Below are 17,324 nucleotides of genomic sequence, written 5' to 3'. Positions count from 1 at the left end.
CAAGAAGCTACAGTTAGAACTGGATATGAAACAACTGATTGGTTCAAATTTGGGAAAGGAATACGACAAGGCTGTATATTGTCTCCCTGCTTATTTAACTTATACGCAGAATTCATCATGCGAAAGGCTGGACTGGATGAATCCCTAGCTGGAATTAAGACTGCCGGAAGAAATATCAACAACCTCAGATATGCAGATGACACAACCTTGATGGCAGAAAGTGAGGAGGAATTAAAGAACCTTTTAATGAGGGTGGAAGAGGAGAGTGCAAAATATGGTCTGAAGCTCAACATCAAAAAAACGAAGATCATGGCCACTGGTCCCATCACCTCCTGGCAAATAGAAGGGGAAGAAACGGAGGCAGTGAGAGATTTTACTTCCTTTCTGATCACTGCAGATGGTGACGACAGTAGTCACGAAATTAAAAGACGCCTGCTTCTTGGAGGAAAGCAATGACATTGGAGGAAAGCAATGACAAACCTAGACAGCATCTTAAAAAGCAGAGACATCACCTTGCCAACAAAGGAACATATAGTTAAAGCTGTGGTTTTCCCAGTAGTGATGTATGGAAGTAAGAGCTGGACCATCAAGAAGGCTGATCGCCGAAGAATTGATGCTTTTGAATTATGGTGCTGGAGGAGACTCTTGAGAGTCCCATGGACTGCAAGAAGATCAAACCTCTCCATTCTTAAGGAAATCAGCCCTGAGTGCTCACTGGAAGGACAGATCCTGAAGCTGCAAGACTTTGGCCACCTCATGAGAAGAGAAGACTCCCTGGAAAAGACCCTGATGTTGGGAAAGATGGAGGGCACAAGGAGAAGGGGACAACAGAGGACGAGGTGGTTGGACAGTGTTCTTGAAGCTACCAACATGAGTTTGGGGTCATGAAGAATCGGACACGACTAAAAAACTAAACAACAATATTTGATTTTTTATCATGTTTTCAATAGTCTGTTGGGAGCTGACCAGCGTTAAGAACTTTTCAAATTTTCTTTTGATTATGGCAGACCAACACAGCTACCTACCTGTATCTGTTATTATTATTAGTTCTTTAAACATTCTAAGCACTATTAGGGTTTCTCCTCTTCATGAATTCTTTGATGGGAAGTGAGATAATCCTTCCGAATGAAGCTCTTTCCACATTCCAAGCATTGATAGGGTTTCTCCCCTTTATGAATTCTTTGATGGGAGGTGAGAGCATCCTTCCGACTGAAGCTCTTTCTACATTCCAAGCATTGATAGGGATTCTCCCCTGTATGAATATTTTGATGGAAGGTGAAACTAATCTTCCATCTGAAGCTCTTTCCACATTCCAAGCACTGATAGGGTTTCTCCCCTTTATGAATTCTTTGATGGGAAGTAAGACTATCCCTCCGACTAAAGCTCTTTCTACATTCCAAGCATTGATAGGGTTTCTCCCCAGTATGAATTCTTTGATGGGAAGTGAGTTTACCCTTATCACGAAAGCTCTTTCCACATTCCAAGCATTGATAGGGTTTCTGACCTGTATGAGTTTTTTGATGGCTCAGGAGATGGGCCCTTTGGGTGAAGCTCTTTCCACATTCCAAGCACTGATATGGTTTCTCCCCTGTATGAATTCTTCGATGAGCAGCAAGTTTTCCCGTCTCACGAAAGCTCTTTCCACATTCCTGGCACTGATAGGGTTTCTCACCTGTATGAATCCTTTGATGGATGTTGAGTTCCTGGCTGTGACTGAAGCTCTTTCCACATTGGAAGCATTTATATGGTTTCTGACCTGTATGAATTCTTTGATGGGAGGTGAGATTACTCTTCTGAATGAAGCTCTTTCCACATTCATGGCACTGAAAAGGTTTCTCCCCTGTATGAATTCTTTGATGGGAAGTAAGACTAGTCCTAAAATTGAAGCTCTTTCCGCATTCCAAGCACTGATAGGGTTTCTCCCCTGTATGAATTCTTTGATGGGAAGTGAGAATTTGGCGGTTACTGAAGCTCTTTCCACATTCCAAGCACTGATAGGGTTTCTCCCCTGTATGAATTCTTTGATGGTAAGTGAGACCGTTCCTCTGTCTGAAGCTCTTTCCACATTCCAGGCACTGATAGGGTTTCTCCCCTGTATGACTTATTAGATGGGAAGTGAGGCTGTGGCTCTGACTGAAGCTCTTTCCACATTCCAAGCACTGATAAGGCTTCTCCCCTGTATGAATTCTTTGATGGGAAGTGAGCTCTGAGCTCAGTCTGAATCTCTTTCCACATTCCAAGCACTGATAGGGTTTCTCCCCTGTATGAATTCTGTGATGGGAAGTGAGCTCTGAGCTCTGTCTGAATCTCTTTCCACATTCCAAGCACTTATAGGGTGTCTCCCCTGTATGAAGCCTTTGATGGGTTGTCAGATTGCTCCTCTGACTGAAGCACTTTCCACACTGCAAACACTGATAGGGTTTCTCTCCTGTATGAATTCTTTGATGGGAAATGAGAGAATCCTTCCGACTGAAGCTCTTTCCACATTCCAAGCACTGATACAATTTCTCTCCACTGTGAGTTCTTTCGTGTGACGTAAGGCTATCCCTCTGGATGAAGCTGTTTCCTTGATGGGAGGTGGACTGGGAGCTCTGGCGGATGTTCTCTCCACACCCTGAATATTTATTTGACTTCTCCGCTATGTGGATTCTGTTGTGGTCCCCTTTGTTCTTCCCTTCCAATTCATCACCATCTGCAATGAAGAGAGAAGCTAATTAGAGCCTCAGGAAGATTATTCCCCAGATTATTGAACGATGTTAATGAATTAAAAAAATTCCTTCCAGTAGCACCTTAGAGATCACCTAAGTTTGTTATTGGTATGCCCTTTTGTGTGCATGCACACTTCTTCAGATACACTGACACCGAAGTCACCAGACCCTTATATATAGTGAGAGGGTGGGGAGGGGTATTACTCAGAAGGGTGGTGGGAATGGGTGATTGTCTGATAGGTGTGGTAAATCTGTTGAAGACTGTTAAAGACTGCAATTGGCCTTACAGGAAAAAGCAAGGGGTGAGATGGCTAAAAATAGCTACGTATACCATGTATAATGAGATAAGAATCCAATGTCTCTATTCAGACCAAGTCTCTCCAGGGTTTTAAGTTTGGTAATAAGTTGCAATTCAGCAACTTCTTTTTCCAGTCTATTTCTGAAATTCTTTTGTAATAAGACAGCTACTTTGAGATCTTGTTTAGAATGTCCAGGGAGATTGAAGTGTTCTCCTACTGGTTTCTCTGTCTTGTGATTCCTGATATCAGATTTATGTCCATTTATCCTTTGGCGTAGAGCTTGGCCTGTTTGTCCAATATAGAGAGCTGAAGGGCACTTTTGGCATTTGATGGCATACATAATGTTAGAAGATGAGCAATTAAATAGTCCTGAGATGGTATTTTTGATGTTGTTGAGGCCAGTAATTAAGAATGTTAATGAATGCTTGTGATAGAGGAAGAACTGAAAATAATTAGTTATGAGGCCTTACTATTATTTCTACTACCTTTGCCCGTAGGCATTCCCTCCATAACATGCACAGACTTTTTAGGAGAAAAAAAGAGTGTTATGGTGCAAAAAATACGGTAATACAGAATCATATTAATAGCAACCACCAGGTTAGAGTTCTATGAAGATTACAGAAGGAGAGAGGGGTCAGACTGTGCCCTGGCCAAAGGCCTGGTGGAACAGCTCTGTCTTGCAGGCCCTCAGGAAAGATGTCAAGTCCCGCAGGGCCCTAGTCTCTTGTGACAGAGCACTCCACCAGATTGGAGCCACTGCTAAATCTGGTTGAGGCCAGCCTAACCTCCCTGTGGCCCGGGACCTCCAATATGTTTTTGTTTGAAGACCGTAAGGTCCTCCGTGGGACATACCAGGAGAGGCGGTCTCATAGGTATGAGGGTCCTAGGCTGTATAGGGCTTTAAAGGTTAAAACCCGCACCTTAAACCTGACCCTGTACTCCAGCGGGAGCCAGTGCAGCTGGTATAGCACTGGGTGAATGTGATCCTGCTGGGAGGACCCCGTAAGGAGTCTGTCACGGGGCTGCCAGGGAATGCCCCAGAGCTGAGGGAGGGGGAAGAACAAGAGCCGTTAGAAAAGACAGGAGAGGGAGAGGAGGACAAGTAAGCGGAAGGAACTCAAGCGGCGAGGATGCTCCCGGATGCTGGAGACCATCAACACCACTCAACCAGTTCAGAGGGAGGACAGAGAGAGAGTCAATGCCCACTCCTTCAGCACAGGACAGAAGGGGGTTAAAATGTAGGGAACAAAGGAGGCGCTTTGGGCTTCCCAAGCTCCTCTGCTGGAGGAGGAGCCAAAAGCTCCCACTGCCTGGATCTGCTACCGAGGTTTCAAATGCATGAAGCTATGTCCTGTACCTTGTAAATATGTATGTAAATAAAGACTGTAAATATATCTCTGAGTGAGCAGAGGTATTTCTTGCGAAACGCTTCCAGACCCACCACAGAGTCCTGCCTTAGCATTCTGCACCTGCTGGAGTTTCTGGGTCAGTCTCAAGGGCATCCACACGTAGAGTGAGTTACAATAATCAAGCCTGGAGGTGACTGTCGCGTGGATCACAGTGGCCAGGTCAGGGCGAGAGAAGTAAGGAGCCAACTGCTCAGCTTTTCATCTCCATCAAAAAAGCGAAGGTTCATCACACAGAGCAGGGCTCAGGAAGGTTTAACTTGCCTGGGTCGGTTCAGCCCTGCGAAGATCCCGCCATGGTCTGGATCGCGCATGCGTCTGCGTCTGATTTCCGGCACCACGGAAGCGAGTCCCCGCTCTGGACTGGTTTAGTGCAGCAGGCGGGGACTCGCTGAGCGGGCGGATTGGTTCGGGGGTGGCTTGTGGCCCGTTTAAATGACCCCCCCCATGGGCTTCAGGTTGCTGACCCCTGACAGAGGTATGTATGGAATTTCAAAACTGATTTTATGATCCAACAGGGAGTTTTACTGAGAGGGTCCATGATCCCACGATTCTCCTCCTTTACTTCCTTATGCAGAGCTCTTTGGACAGGATCCATGCCTTGTCTGTGAAACCTACATGCCATCAGCAGTTGCCTCACTCTGATTGGTCTAAATTTATATGTAAATCACTTTCTTCAGTTTGAACCCCTGTCCTGTGTTCATGAGGAGACCAACTCCGTATTGTTTCATTGGTAACAGAAGAGGAAAAGTGACTATAACTCACACTAAATCTAAGTACAATGGCCACAAGAGCTCCTGACTAGGCGTTCAGCTATGCAATGTTGAATGCTCTCTATTCTTTCCTGTTTCCTCATTTTTTGTTCCAGTTTAAAACATTTCATGAACCCAGAACTCACACACTGACCGCTAATGATGAATCGTATGTTACAGATATTCCTGCAAATAGATTCTGCTAGTTTTGAGATATACAAATGACATGAGAAGACCCGGTCTACATCAGGGGTTGGCAAGCTTTACCTTGCCTGGGCTGGCTCACTCTCACAGAGATCGCTCTGCGGGCAGGATCACGTGTGTACACACAGGACTCACCGAGCGGACGGCTCAGGGGCAGCTGAAATGACCCCCATGAGTCGCTTGTGGCCCATGAGCCATAGATTGCTGACCCCCGGTCTCCATATTTCATCATTTAGTGGTCCTATGATCCTTGTTTTTAAAAGCAAATAAAAGTTATTCCAAAAAGAAAAGAAAAGGGCAACACACGGAGGATGCAGGATTAGGATTCAGTTCCAGAAATTTGTGTACAGAAGTCTGATCCATGGAAAATGTGTAAAAGGAAGTAACCTTAAGCCTAAACAGCATACAGCTTATAACTTGAATCCGTATTCATGTTAACAGAAAAAAACAACAGCACTGTTTGTTCTATTTCAGTGGAAGAAGAACCAAAACTCCTTGTTGACATCTGTTATTATAAAGTTTGTTTGCAACCTGTTTTCCCAAAGAAAACCCACGGTCGCTCGTGATTCATACTCCATTGGGGATTTCGCCTGAGGGAAAGGGAAGCAGAGAGCTGGCCCAGCAGTGCCAGGGAGAGAAAGTGACGTGGCATCATTGCAGCTTCCGATCGGCTCTTCCCATTGCAAGAGCCAATCAAAAGTCACGCCTCGGACGTTGAACCGACTTCCAGAACGGATTCTGTTCGATTTCTGAGGTTCAGCTGTATTCCTAACTCAAAATGCCTGCAGATTACAAAGGCGCAGGCAGGAAGCAGGTGGGGGAGCCCGAAAAGGTGCTCCCCTTCTCCATCTCCATCCGCCTGCCTGCCTCCTCCCACCCCCAAGCTGAGCAAGCCCTGATACCTCTCTGGCTCCGTCCATCCAGGTCCCCATCTCCACTCCCCTGGGACTCACCAGATCTCTTGGAGGTCCCTGGGAGGGAACGCTCAGAGGTTGTGGGGAGGGATGCAGGAGACAACCTGACCAGGTCAACCGTCCATCTTCCTCCTTCCATCCTCGCTAGCTTTGCAGGATCCGTCTCTTTCATCCTTCCTGAGGAGTCAAGGAGCCAAAACAAGCTGGAGGGTCCTGGGTGAGAGGAAGAAGCAAAGGGAGCCTCAGAGGCCCTGCAGGGATTCTCCTGCCCTAGATATTCTCCTGCCCCTGGAGAAGCACAAATGGGGCAGCCCCTTCCCAACAGAAGCCCCATTTCTAAACATCTACAGTCATTCCAATTTCCTCTGTATGCTCCTCACCCCACTTCGTAAGGCTGGCATGGTCTGCACAGTAGTGACCTCAGAGTAGATCTCATTGAACTCAGTGGGGATAATTGACAGAAGTTGGTGCAAAAACCAGTCACCATCCTGTCCCCAAGCCTGAAAACTGCAACCCCAGAGCATGGGCAGAAAAGAGCAGAGTAGATATTACATGTAGCTGCCCCCATGCTAGGTGCTTTGTATGGAGAGCCCTGTTCACAATCTTTGAGCTCTCTCATCATAAGCCAGGCAGATGGTGTAGCCGTATCCGCCTCTGTCAAGTGTTGCAAGGGGACCAAATCTATACGTGGAAGCAGAGGAGCCGGTGATGCCACATTTTTTAAATATCAGGAAACTAATACACCTCTCCTCCTTAGATATCGTCTGTGCTTATACACCATCTTCACAAGTCTCCAGTCCCAAAATGTGGCCCCCACCCTGGCACGGAAGCCATCAAAATATAGATCTTCCACATGTCCTAAATCTCTTCTGTTCTTAGGACACCAGGCATGTATACCCTTTAAAAAAAACTCCTGAGGTGAGCTTTACACTCCTCTTGTGACAAGATTCCCAAAGGCGTAGGGTAGCTTGACAGAACTAGTCTATTTTGAGATAACACCAATTTCCATTTCTTGTTTATCAAAACCCACAGACCCTCTGCTAGATTTTCTCCCAGAAGGCTTTACAAGTACCTATCAGGACAGTAAGGATTTTATCACAGTCGGGGGAGGGGGAAGGATTTTATGTGTTCCATGTCCTCTGTTAGTAGCACAAGGCACCCAGTTATTGATATTTGCTCATTTGTCCCAGAATGTTGGGAGGAGTCTTTTATCCTTGCTTTAGCATTTCCTGAAAATACATCTAAAATCTGCTTTGACATTAGTTCGCCTACTTGTTTAGCCTGAATAGGGGAGAGACATGTGTTGTTGCATATGGGACAGAGGAAGTGGTCCGGTTGTGACGCTGCAGATGCAGACGGGCTTTTCTTCTCCCTGTGCTCCCCCCATGTGCAAATGTTCCCGTCTGGCTGCAGCCTCTGTTCACAAAAGTGACTTACTCCTCAGTCTGAAGGGGGTTTCTTTGCATGCCCAGTTTTCCTTTACCCAAAGCCCCCTCCCCAAAAAGGAAGGCAGCATCTGGATCCCAAGGAAGAACAGAGCTGCAGACCTCCTGCGAACTCACCCCCTCCCTGGCTTGGCAGAGAGGACAAGGGAGGACCAGTGTGGTGTGGTGGTAGAGCGGTGGACTCGTAATCTGGTGAACCGGGTTCGATTCCCCGCTCCTCCACATGCAGCTGCTGGGTGACCTTGGGCCAGTCACACTTCTTGAAGTCCCTTAGCCCCACTCACCCCACAGAGTGTTTGTTGTGGGGGAGGAAGGGAAAGGAGAATGTGAGCCGCTTGGAGACTCCTGAAGGGGAGTGATAAAGTGGGATATCAAATCCAAACTCCTCCTCTTCTTCTTTCTTCTCCCCCCACCGTGCATGATCTGAACAGGGACCCCAATCTCCCCATTGCACTCTCGGGGGGAAGAGAGAGGAGACTCACCGGATTCCAGGAGGGGCCCCAAGGAAGCTTTTGCAAAGGAGAGAGAAGAAAGCCACCTCCTCTCGGCTTGCAGGAAGGGATGTGGGAGGGAGGGAATTTAGCCATGGAGGACCTTGACCCCCCTTCACTTCCTGTCCTCTCTAGGAATCCTGCTTTGCTCCTTTTAACCCTTGCAAAGCCGAGGGCACACCCTCCCTCTCCGCAGTTTTCCTGCTTCTGCTTCTGCGCCTGCGCTCAAGGGGCTGCCCCCCCCGTCTGTGCCAAGGACTCTGCCCCAAGGAGCCCACATCTGATCCAGACTAACCGAAAGAGGGACGGGGTTGGCCATGGCGGGGGGGGGGTTACCTTGGCTCTCCCCCTCCTCCAACATAGAGGCTCCTGAATCCCAAGGAAAGGCTGGGAGGGAGAAGAGGCTAAGAAATGGCTCCATCAAGACACCCCTCCAAAAAACAAGACACCCTCCCGATCAGCGAGTGGGGGGAAGAATGGAGGGGGAGGGGCTTCCCAGCCAGGAGATCCCTCCCCCTCCGAAGATAATCTCCCCCCCCCCCCCCGCCAAGCGGACTTTCCTGCTTCTGCAGCCCAGGAAGAGAGACAGAGGAGGAAGTGTCCCACGCGAGGAATGAAACAGACACGCCATCCTGGGGGGGGGGAGGTGTGGAAGCCCCCCCCCCGTAGAAGCACCACAGGCAGGAAAGGCGAAGCCCACTATTGGGGAGGGAGGGAGGGAGAGGGGCACATGCTGCTCAAGGGGCAGCCCCCCCCACTCTGGGACTCTTCCCCCCCCCTCCCAACTCCATCCCTTCCCTGCCTTTCCTGTCAGAAAACCAGTTTATACTGGGCTCTCAGAACCATTTGACCCCATTTCTCACCCCAGAGCAGGGCCAATCAGAAGCCTCTCCATTTGAGAGCTGGCCAATCCCCTTTCAGATTCCCCTGGGCCTCCTCCTCTCCTTTGCCCGGTTTCCTGAGGGAGTTTCCCCCCTGAGTTTCCCTCTTGGCTGCTCCCCCTCCCAGCTTCTCCTTCATTTCTCCTTCTCTTAATGCCCCCCCCCCAATGTCTGGGGAAGGGAAGAGTTTGGGGGCAGCTGCATCCCCCCCCCATGGCCAGGCAGGAACCCACGGAGGCGACAGGGCCAGGAGGTGGCGTTTCCCGCTCTTTTCCGAAAAAGGCGGGAACGCCATTTTGTTTCATCTGGAGGCCCCAGCCGCTCCCAGAGACGTCATGGCTCCCCTGTGGACCTCGGGGGTCCCACGCTCTCGGGGGTCTCTCCTCCCAGCGAAGGAGGGCGGCAGCTTCGGAGGCCAGCGCTCACGGGGCGTCCTCAGCCGCCTTCCTGCCATGATGGCTTTGCCTCCGCAGAACAGCCTTGCTCCTCGCCAGACCCCTTCTTGCTCCTCAGGATCCCAGGAGCCCTTTCTGGGCGGACCTCGATTATTCTTCCCCCTCCGGCGGTAGTTCAACAGGAGAAGTCGCTTCCACTCCAGATCCCTGCATGTCTCAGGGGGCGACTGGAACCCAGTGGGGAGACTGAGGGGAACTGGCTGAACTGGGGTCCTCCCAGTCCAGCCCAGAGAATAAAGAGAGGGAGCTCTCAGAAGAGGAAGCCATTGCGGAGAAGAACCAGACATGGCTGCTCTCTGCTGAGGGTCTCCTGCCTTTCAACTGTAGCAGGAACCCCCCCACCCCAATCATTCTGTTTGTACAAACTTCACACACACTCACACTCACACACTACATACGCCACATTTCTCTTATGAATTCATAGAAAATCAACCATACATCGGATTTGCACTGTTCCATTTTTATTTTAATATCAAAGGAGGGTGGCTTGGTTTCTGGTCAGCCATAATCTCTTCAGCATACCAGCACATCCACAGGAGCCCTGCCCAGTTGCTATGTCAACCCTGATAATCCCAGACAGAAGACAATCAAAAATCACAAAGAACAGTGGATTCACCACAGGCTGAAACAAAGGACAATGATCAGATTTTCCCTCTGGGGGCAGGAAACTGCAAACTCCCCATTGTCACCTGGAAAGTACTCATGGGGAGGGGGAAAGGAGGAACCAGCCAGGTGACAGGACACTCAGGTTACCACCACAACTCCTCCCTCAACCCCTCCTTTCTGTAATGTATGCATGATGTCAACCCCTTCTGTAATGTATGCATGATGTCAACCCCTCCTTTCTGTAATGTATGCATGATGTTTCTGGGGGTGGGCTTGACCTAGAGGAGGGGAATTTCAAAAGTTTTTATAAGGTCTTGCAGCCCATTGTTCTGGGTCTTTCCTCTCTCTTGCAAGGGAAGGGAATACCCTGTTGCAACAGTTCAATAAAGGCCAAGCCTACAGGCTGCTGTTTTGCTCCAAGTTATCCTGGTTGGTGTCTTTACTTTTTGTCCAAGAGAGCCCTCAGATTTTTCCGTTAACAGTTGGCGACCGCGACTCAGGGACCCTTGGTTCTCCTGTAAAGGTGAGAGGGGAGATAGAAGGGATCGGGCGCCACTGGGCAACCTTAGCCCAGGGATCCTTCTTCCTCTCCCTGCCTCCTCTTTGCGGGCGGTAATCAATCGTCACCAAAAGCTCAACCAGGGGAGCAAAGGCGAGGTCAAGCCGGCTAAAAAAGAAAAGGATCCTGAGATTCGCGGGGGACATCTTCGAACGTGAGTATGGTTTGAAGTAAATACATTGGGAGGGGGGTGGAAAAGTAACGACCCCACGACAGCCAGACTTTCCTTCTTTCATTTCTGGCGTAGCCCCTCGGAGTCGGCCGGGTGCGCTCTAACTTTACCCTTTTCTAACCCGATTCTCCCCTTCGGAAAGTGGCCAGGGAGATCGCGGAACTTTACTGTGTGGCGCATACCTCTCGGAGTCGTCTGGGTACGCCAAAACCTTTCTCTTTCTCTCCCCTCAATTTCTTACACGGTGTGTGGCCGGGGAAATTGTGGTACCTTTTGCTGTTTTCCGATGTTCCCCCCCGGGGTCGTCCAGGAACATCTTAATCTCTCTATCTCTTTTCTCCCCCGTTTTCCGTCTTGGAATTGAGTCCGGGAAAGCGTGGCTCTTTTACTGTTTCTCTGACATCCCTCTCTCGGAGTCGTCCAGAGGAGTCTTTCAAGTATTCTCTTACTCTCCACCTACCCTAACTCTGCAAATGAAGCTGCCCCTCCTGCCTGGTGACCTTTGTTAGGGATGACCCGGGTATGTGAGAACGCAAGGTCGTTTGCTCCCCTTTCAAAACTTTGTTTTCTCGGACCCCCAATCTGGCACTGCACAGCGCAGGCGTCCAGTAGGGAGCCCAAACTTAGTCTCAAAGGCTAGGCAGGAGGCTGTTGTGGAGGGTAGAAGGGGCGGTTCACAAAGTGGGGCCCCACACTAGGATTAGTCTTGTGAAGCAGCGCTGAGGAAAAGGAATTTTAGTTTTGTGGCTGAAGTTTTCTCGGGCAAGGTGTCCCGTGGCAGACGGGCCAAGGTGTCCCGTGACTGAAACTTTCTCGGGCCAAGGTGTCCCGTGGCAGACGGGCCAAGGTGTCCCGTGACTGAAACTTTCTCGGGCCAAGGTGTCCCGTGGCAGACGGGCCAAGGTGTCCCGTAACTGAAGTTTTCTCGGGCAAGGAGTCCCGTGGCTGAAGTTTGAGTTCATGTATAAGATTTCTTGAAATGAGTTTGAAGCTTGTAGATATGTAGGAATTGTGTTAGTCAAGGGTACTTTGAGTACTGAAAGGATATTTTTTTCTGTCCCCCCTTTCTTTCCCATTGCCTTTCCTCCCTTGTGTGTGTGTTTCCACTCTTTCTGTCTTTAGCGTACTTCGTTAACGAACCCCCCCCCCCAATAATAACATATGAGAGAATGGGAGCTCACTAAACACCCTAGCTGGACTCCTCCTGGCAACAAAGCTTCCATGTAGCCTTTTGCCCCAGAGAGGACTAAAAAATAAAATAAATAAATAAATAAATAAATAAATAAATAAATGAATAAGAGATGTATTCAAAGATTTAGAAATATTTCAAGGGTTTGTATTTACATTGGCCTTGGCATCCACAGACTGTTCTTAAATGCACGTAGTTTTAAATTGCAAGCTTGCTTCAAAATTTTAAATCTAAGGAAGCCATGTTGCGCCTTATCGATCTTAAACAAAACAAAATGGAGAATGGAGTGTGCAAATGTTTGTTATTTGAGAGACGCTCTAAAAGAGAGTTTCCCTCCCAAGTGGTGAAATCCTGTACACGTGCTCCTTGTGTTCTGAAAGGGGGATTACCCCACCTCTTTCTTCTAGTTTTAAGTGAGGAGGGTGATTTTAAGTCTAATGGTAAATGATGTTTTATTGTAACTTTTGAGTTTGCTCCAGTCTATTTTGGAAGGAGAAGTTAACCTAATGTTTCTGCTGCAAAAGCCTAGTTGAGCACAACTGCTCTCTCAAGCTAAAATGCAGTGTATGTATTTCATTAAGCGTATGCCTATAAAAGTATGGTGTTCATTCTAAGAAAAAATATTTGAGTCCAGTTTTAACTTTGATTTGGTTGGACAGAAGAGTTATTGTAAGGCTCCTGATACCAGTCTCTATAAGACTTCATGGCCTCTTTTGTTAGAAAATGCCCCCCCCTCCCCCTTGTTTCACTCTGCCTCTTTCAGTTGGTTTCTCCCTTCTTACTTCTGTGCTAGGTAAATTTACTCCCGAGTAAGCTTCCTTTAAAGGAAACTGCAAAGGGGGGAGGGGGCAACACTTGTGTATTCCCTTTAAAAAAAAAAAAAATCCAAATCTAGGGCTGCTTTAACTGTGCTTTATAAGAGATCCTCTCAGGAGTATAGATGTTTCCTTTCCCAGCTGTAAATCTGTACTTAAATGTGTATGCCTCTTTGGTAGTACAAATCTTGCTGTGAAATCTTGCTGTGAACCCTATATTTTGGACGGTTGGACTAGATGACCCCAGGGTCCCTTTCAACTCTCCCAATTTGTGGCTGTGTGGAAGACCATGTGTCTACAAGCATTGGAGGGTAATTCTTAAATTCTAGTGTGGTAATGGAGTTGAAATTCAGCCTAGCTTTGCTCTTTAGTTTTAAAAGGTGAGAGGTGAAGCCCAACTGGTAATATCAAGCATTTGAGTGATTACAGTGTTTATCATTTTGTCTATTATTAAAAAAAAAAATCAAACTTAAAAGTCTATTAAAGTTTAAGCACATAAAAATTCATATAGTCAAGTAGAATTTGCTTTGACCAAATGGTAAGGCTGAAATGGCTGAGAATGTTAAAAAAAAAAATAAAATATAAAAATAAAATCCTATGAATTCTAACTCTGGCCATTTTTACTCATAAATAAGAGAGCGGTTGATTGTTCCGCGAATGGCCAGAAGGATATTAGCCCTTTCCTGTACATAAAGGAAGCAGTCTTTTGCTTGGGCTGAAATTGCTAGCTTTGGTGAATACTTAAATTGCTGAGTTTCTCTTTTTTTGTTTAAAATCAAACCCTGTTTTCAAAATCTACTCCTTACCCTTCCTTTCCCTTATTCATATGGTAAGTTAGCCAAAGGATGCAACATTTTCAATAGTATAAAAGGTTTGCTGAGACATGAACTCTGCACATGCACAGAGGCTAGATCAGCTAAAGAAAAGAGAGAGAGGAAGGGGGGAACTGTAAGGGGGGAGAGGAGGTTTCTTCCAAAAAAAAAAAAGAAAAGAAAAGAAAAGAAAAGAAAACTTGCTTGGAACCATTGAGGGAAATCACCCTTAATCTGTCTTTGCTCCAGGGGCTACTTAAGACAAAAGGCTAAAAACAAAACAAAACAAAACAAAACAACAACTAGCCCATCAAAAATCAAGAGCTTTCCAAGTTCCAAATCTTAACATGCCAAATTCTTTTCACAGGTAAATATCAAAGCATTCCCCCCTCAATGGGAATTTTAGGAACAGCATTTCCTGACAAGCTTCTCACATGAAATAATTTTCCCTTTTAACAGGATATGTGAACCCCGATAACAAAGTGTTTGTCCCTTTTTCCTCCCACAGCAACTTTCTTCCTGTTCTGTGAAACAAGTCTGAATCCCTGCTATATTAGTAACTTCCATCTCTTTGTGGCTTTGACACTTTTTTTTAAAGTTACAAATAATCTGTTTTCATTTATTTAATCTGTCTCTCCATGATGTCTATGAAGTTAATCGAAGCACAACCAAACATTGTTTGTGGAATGGTATTTGTTTACCTTTTTGCCTGAGCATTTCTTATTAATTCTGTCATTTTGGCTAGTGCAAGGTACCTGCACAACTTTAAATTGCCATTCATTTTTCTTGGTATTAACTCATTTCCCAGTATTAACATTACAGTTGATGTTGTCACATCAAGAAACACTATTTTATTTTCATTTGGGATGTTAGAATGCCAAAACAGATTACTTCAGGTTACTTATTAATTGTGTGTTTTAGCATTTATTTATTTGGTTCCTCATAGGTCATTTTGTGTGTGTGTGTTTTACTTTGGGGACATGTTCATCACATGTTGAAAGTCAGTTTCATGAAGTTCTTTTATCAAATAGCACATGGTGAATTTAAAGTTTTTTCCCCATGGTTTTTCCCATTTTTTCAGTCTAGTAGTAATCTGCGTGGTTTTGATAATATATTTAATAATAATTCTTTTCTAAATCTGATGTCTTTGTGTCAAGTTTGTTTTCATCTGACTGGTAATCTAATTTTTTTCTTTCTTTTGTATTTTTTAACCTTTGTATTTTTTACAGTTCTCTTTCTCTCCAAAGTGAAGGAAAGCAAATGAACTTGGCAGATAATAACAGTAGTTATAGGAAAATGTGATAATAATATTGGAATGAATGAAACGCTTAATTCGCTAAGATTTTTATTATTTGCAGCTTCCAACAGAAACCGAAGGACATCCTTTTTGCCTTTTGCCCCCTCCCTTTTCTAACTGTCTTTAAGCCCCAAAACCCTGCCCCTTACAGGATATCACCTATACAGATGTGCAATGATGAAAAGCAGCAACAACCCCTCAACTCAGTTCTTCCGTCATCACAAGACACCAGAGTTTTCAAGTGCCCACAGCTATCTCTTTCAAAGGATATAGACTGCCTGGGGAGTGGGCCTGACAAAAGGGGGGTGGAGTTGACTTGCAAGGACATCTTTTCACTTGAACCTCAAGCCTCTGTGCTCCAGGATTCAAAAGATACATGCGTAAAAGATCACAATTGTGTCAAGATATGCAACTGATATTTAATTAGTTTGTTTCGTATTAAGTGTTATTATGTAGGAATGTTGAAACAGTGTGTTATTTCCACAAGGGGGGGTATTTTTGTGTGTAATTTTTATGTTTAATGTCTTATTGCTTGCACACCAATTCTCATGCATTTTATACCTTCTGATAGCTCACACTATTGTGTAGTCCAATGTTTAGATAACCACATTTCATTGTCCCACCTGGCACTCTGCCAACTTTCCCTATCCATTTTAAAATGTGCAAAAACTTGCTTTACCAAGGAGAAGCTTATAAGATACATGAAGGTGCATATGCTTTGGTTTAGCAGGAATGATCCCTTGTAGAGTTAAATTGTCTTATTTGGACAAAGTGCCCTTTTAAGAACGGTTTTCCTTTAACAGACTGGTTTGAAAGGTTGAGAACCATGGGGCAAGATAAATTCAAATTGGACTCAGTTTGAATTGGGCAAGTGTATCCAGGCTGCAATTAGCTTTTTGGTCCTTTAAGTGCAAGTGAGCAACTTCTCATGAGCCCAAGACCACAGCCTATAATAAAATCCCATAGCTAAAGGCCAAGGCGAAGACCTCTCCCTCACGAGATGCCCAAACCTGTGCCAGCTATGGTGAATGCCAGGCGACATGGTTAAATGAAAGCCCTGAGGGGATTCAACAGACAGGATGTGTTGCTGTAGCACTGTCGGTGTGAGACCACAAAACAGCTAGCTTGACACCTGAGAACACAAAAATGGCGGGGGGGGGGAGCAAACTGCACTTTTCAGTCATTAGTGGACCTTCCTGCCTAAATGTAAAGCATAGATCACTATTGAGAAAATATTTCTTCCAAGGTGCTAGAATACCACAAGTAACTGAGCAACAAATTATTAATTTACGTGATATCCTATGTCTAACTATGTGCACTGTTACACCATTATATTTCTATGCAAATATCCTTAAAGTAGCATGATACCCAAGTCCCTTTCAGGTTCACATGGACACACACATCTGGGACGGAGAATACCAGGTTATTATTTACCACCTTAAATTGTGCGGAGAAAAGGATTGCAAAGTAGCCACCTTTGCAATCTTATCTCCGAAGGGGGGAACTGTAGCAGGAACCCCCCCACCCCAATCATTCTGTTTGTACAAACTTCACACACACTCACACTCACACACTACATACGCCACATTTCTCTTATGAATTCATAGAAAATCAACCATACATCGGATTTGCACTGTTCCATTTTTATTTTAATATCAAAGGAGGGTGGCTTGGTTTCTGGTCAGCCATAATCTCTTCAGCATACCAGCACATCCACAGGAGCCCTGCCCAGTTGCTATGTCAACCCTGATAATCCCAGACAGAAGACAATCAAAAATCACAAAGAACAGTGGATTCACCACAGGCTGAAACAAAGGACAATGATCAGATTTTCCCTCTGGGGGCAGGAAACTGCAAACTCCCCATTGTCACCTGGAAAGTACTCATGGGGAGGGGGAAAGGAGGAACCAGCCAGGTGACAGGACACTCAGGTTACCACCACAACTCCTCCCTCAACCCCTCCTTTCTGTAATGTATGCATGATGTCAACCCCTTCTGTAATGTATGCATGATGTCAACCCCTCCTTTCTGTAATGTATGCATGATGTTTCTGGGGGTGGGCTTGACCTAGAGGAGGGGAATTTCAAAAGTTTTTATAAGGTCTTGCAGCCCATTGTTCTGGGTCTTTCCTCTCTCTTGCAAGGGAAGGGAATACCCTGTTGCAACAGTTCAATAAAGGCCAAGCCTACAGGCTGCTGTTTTGCTCCAAGTTATCCTGGTTGGTGTCTTTACTTTTTGTCCAAGAGAGCCCTCAGATTTTTCCGTTAACACTTCCAGGCTTCCTGGGGGCTGCCATGGCCAGAGGAAGAGGCAGGCCCC

The 17,324-nt window shown here is 46.1% G+C and overlaps 1 protein-coding gene across 6 annotated transcripts in view; it reads right to left on the bottom strand.

The window, feature by feature from the left end:
* Positions 1 to 924: 924 nt before the first annotated feature.
* The window catches only part of LOC308580630 (uncharacterized protein), a 71,652-nt gene continuing 55,252 nt past the window's right edge, over positions 925 to 17,324 (bottom strand). For 2 of the 6 annotated variants that reach the window (XM_081182563.1, XM_081182564.1), the window contains exons 2-3: positions 6,272 to 6,496; positions 925 to 2,692 (exon numbers count right to left, since the gene is read on the bottom strand). In XM_081182563.1, coding sequence (XP_081038689.1) covers positions 1,071 to 2,692; positions 6,272 to 6,455 — 1,806 coding nt within the window. In that variant the 5' untranslated portion in view covers positions 6,456 to 6,496 and the 3' untranslated portion in view covers positions 925 to 1,070. Of the gene's footprint in view, positions 2,693 to 4,941; positions 5,027 to 6,271; positions 6,497 to 8,210; positions 8,470 to 17,324 lie in introns of those variants that run through there. The other 4 variants (XM_081182562.1, XM_081182565.1, XM_081182567.1 and 1 more) reach the window with 4 other exon arrangements.

The sequence above is a fragment of the Podarcis bocagei genome (genome assembly GCF_964188305.1).
Source record: "Podarcis bocagei genome assembly, chromosome: 2".
NCBI classification, from domain to species: Eukaryota; Metazoa; Chordata; class Lepidosauria; order Squamata; family Lacertidae; genus Podarcis; species Podarcis bocagei.
Note: the sequence above shows the minus strand (reverse complement) of the source record. Positions and strands in the feature narration are given on the sequence as shown.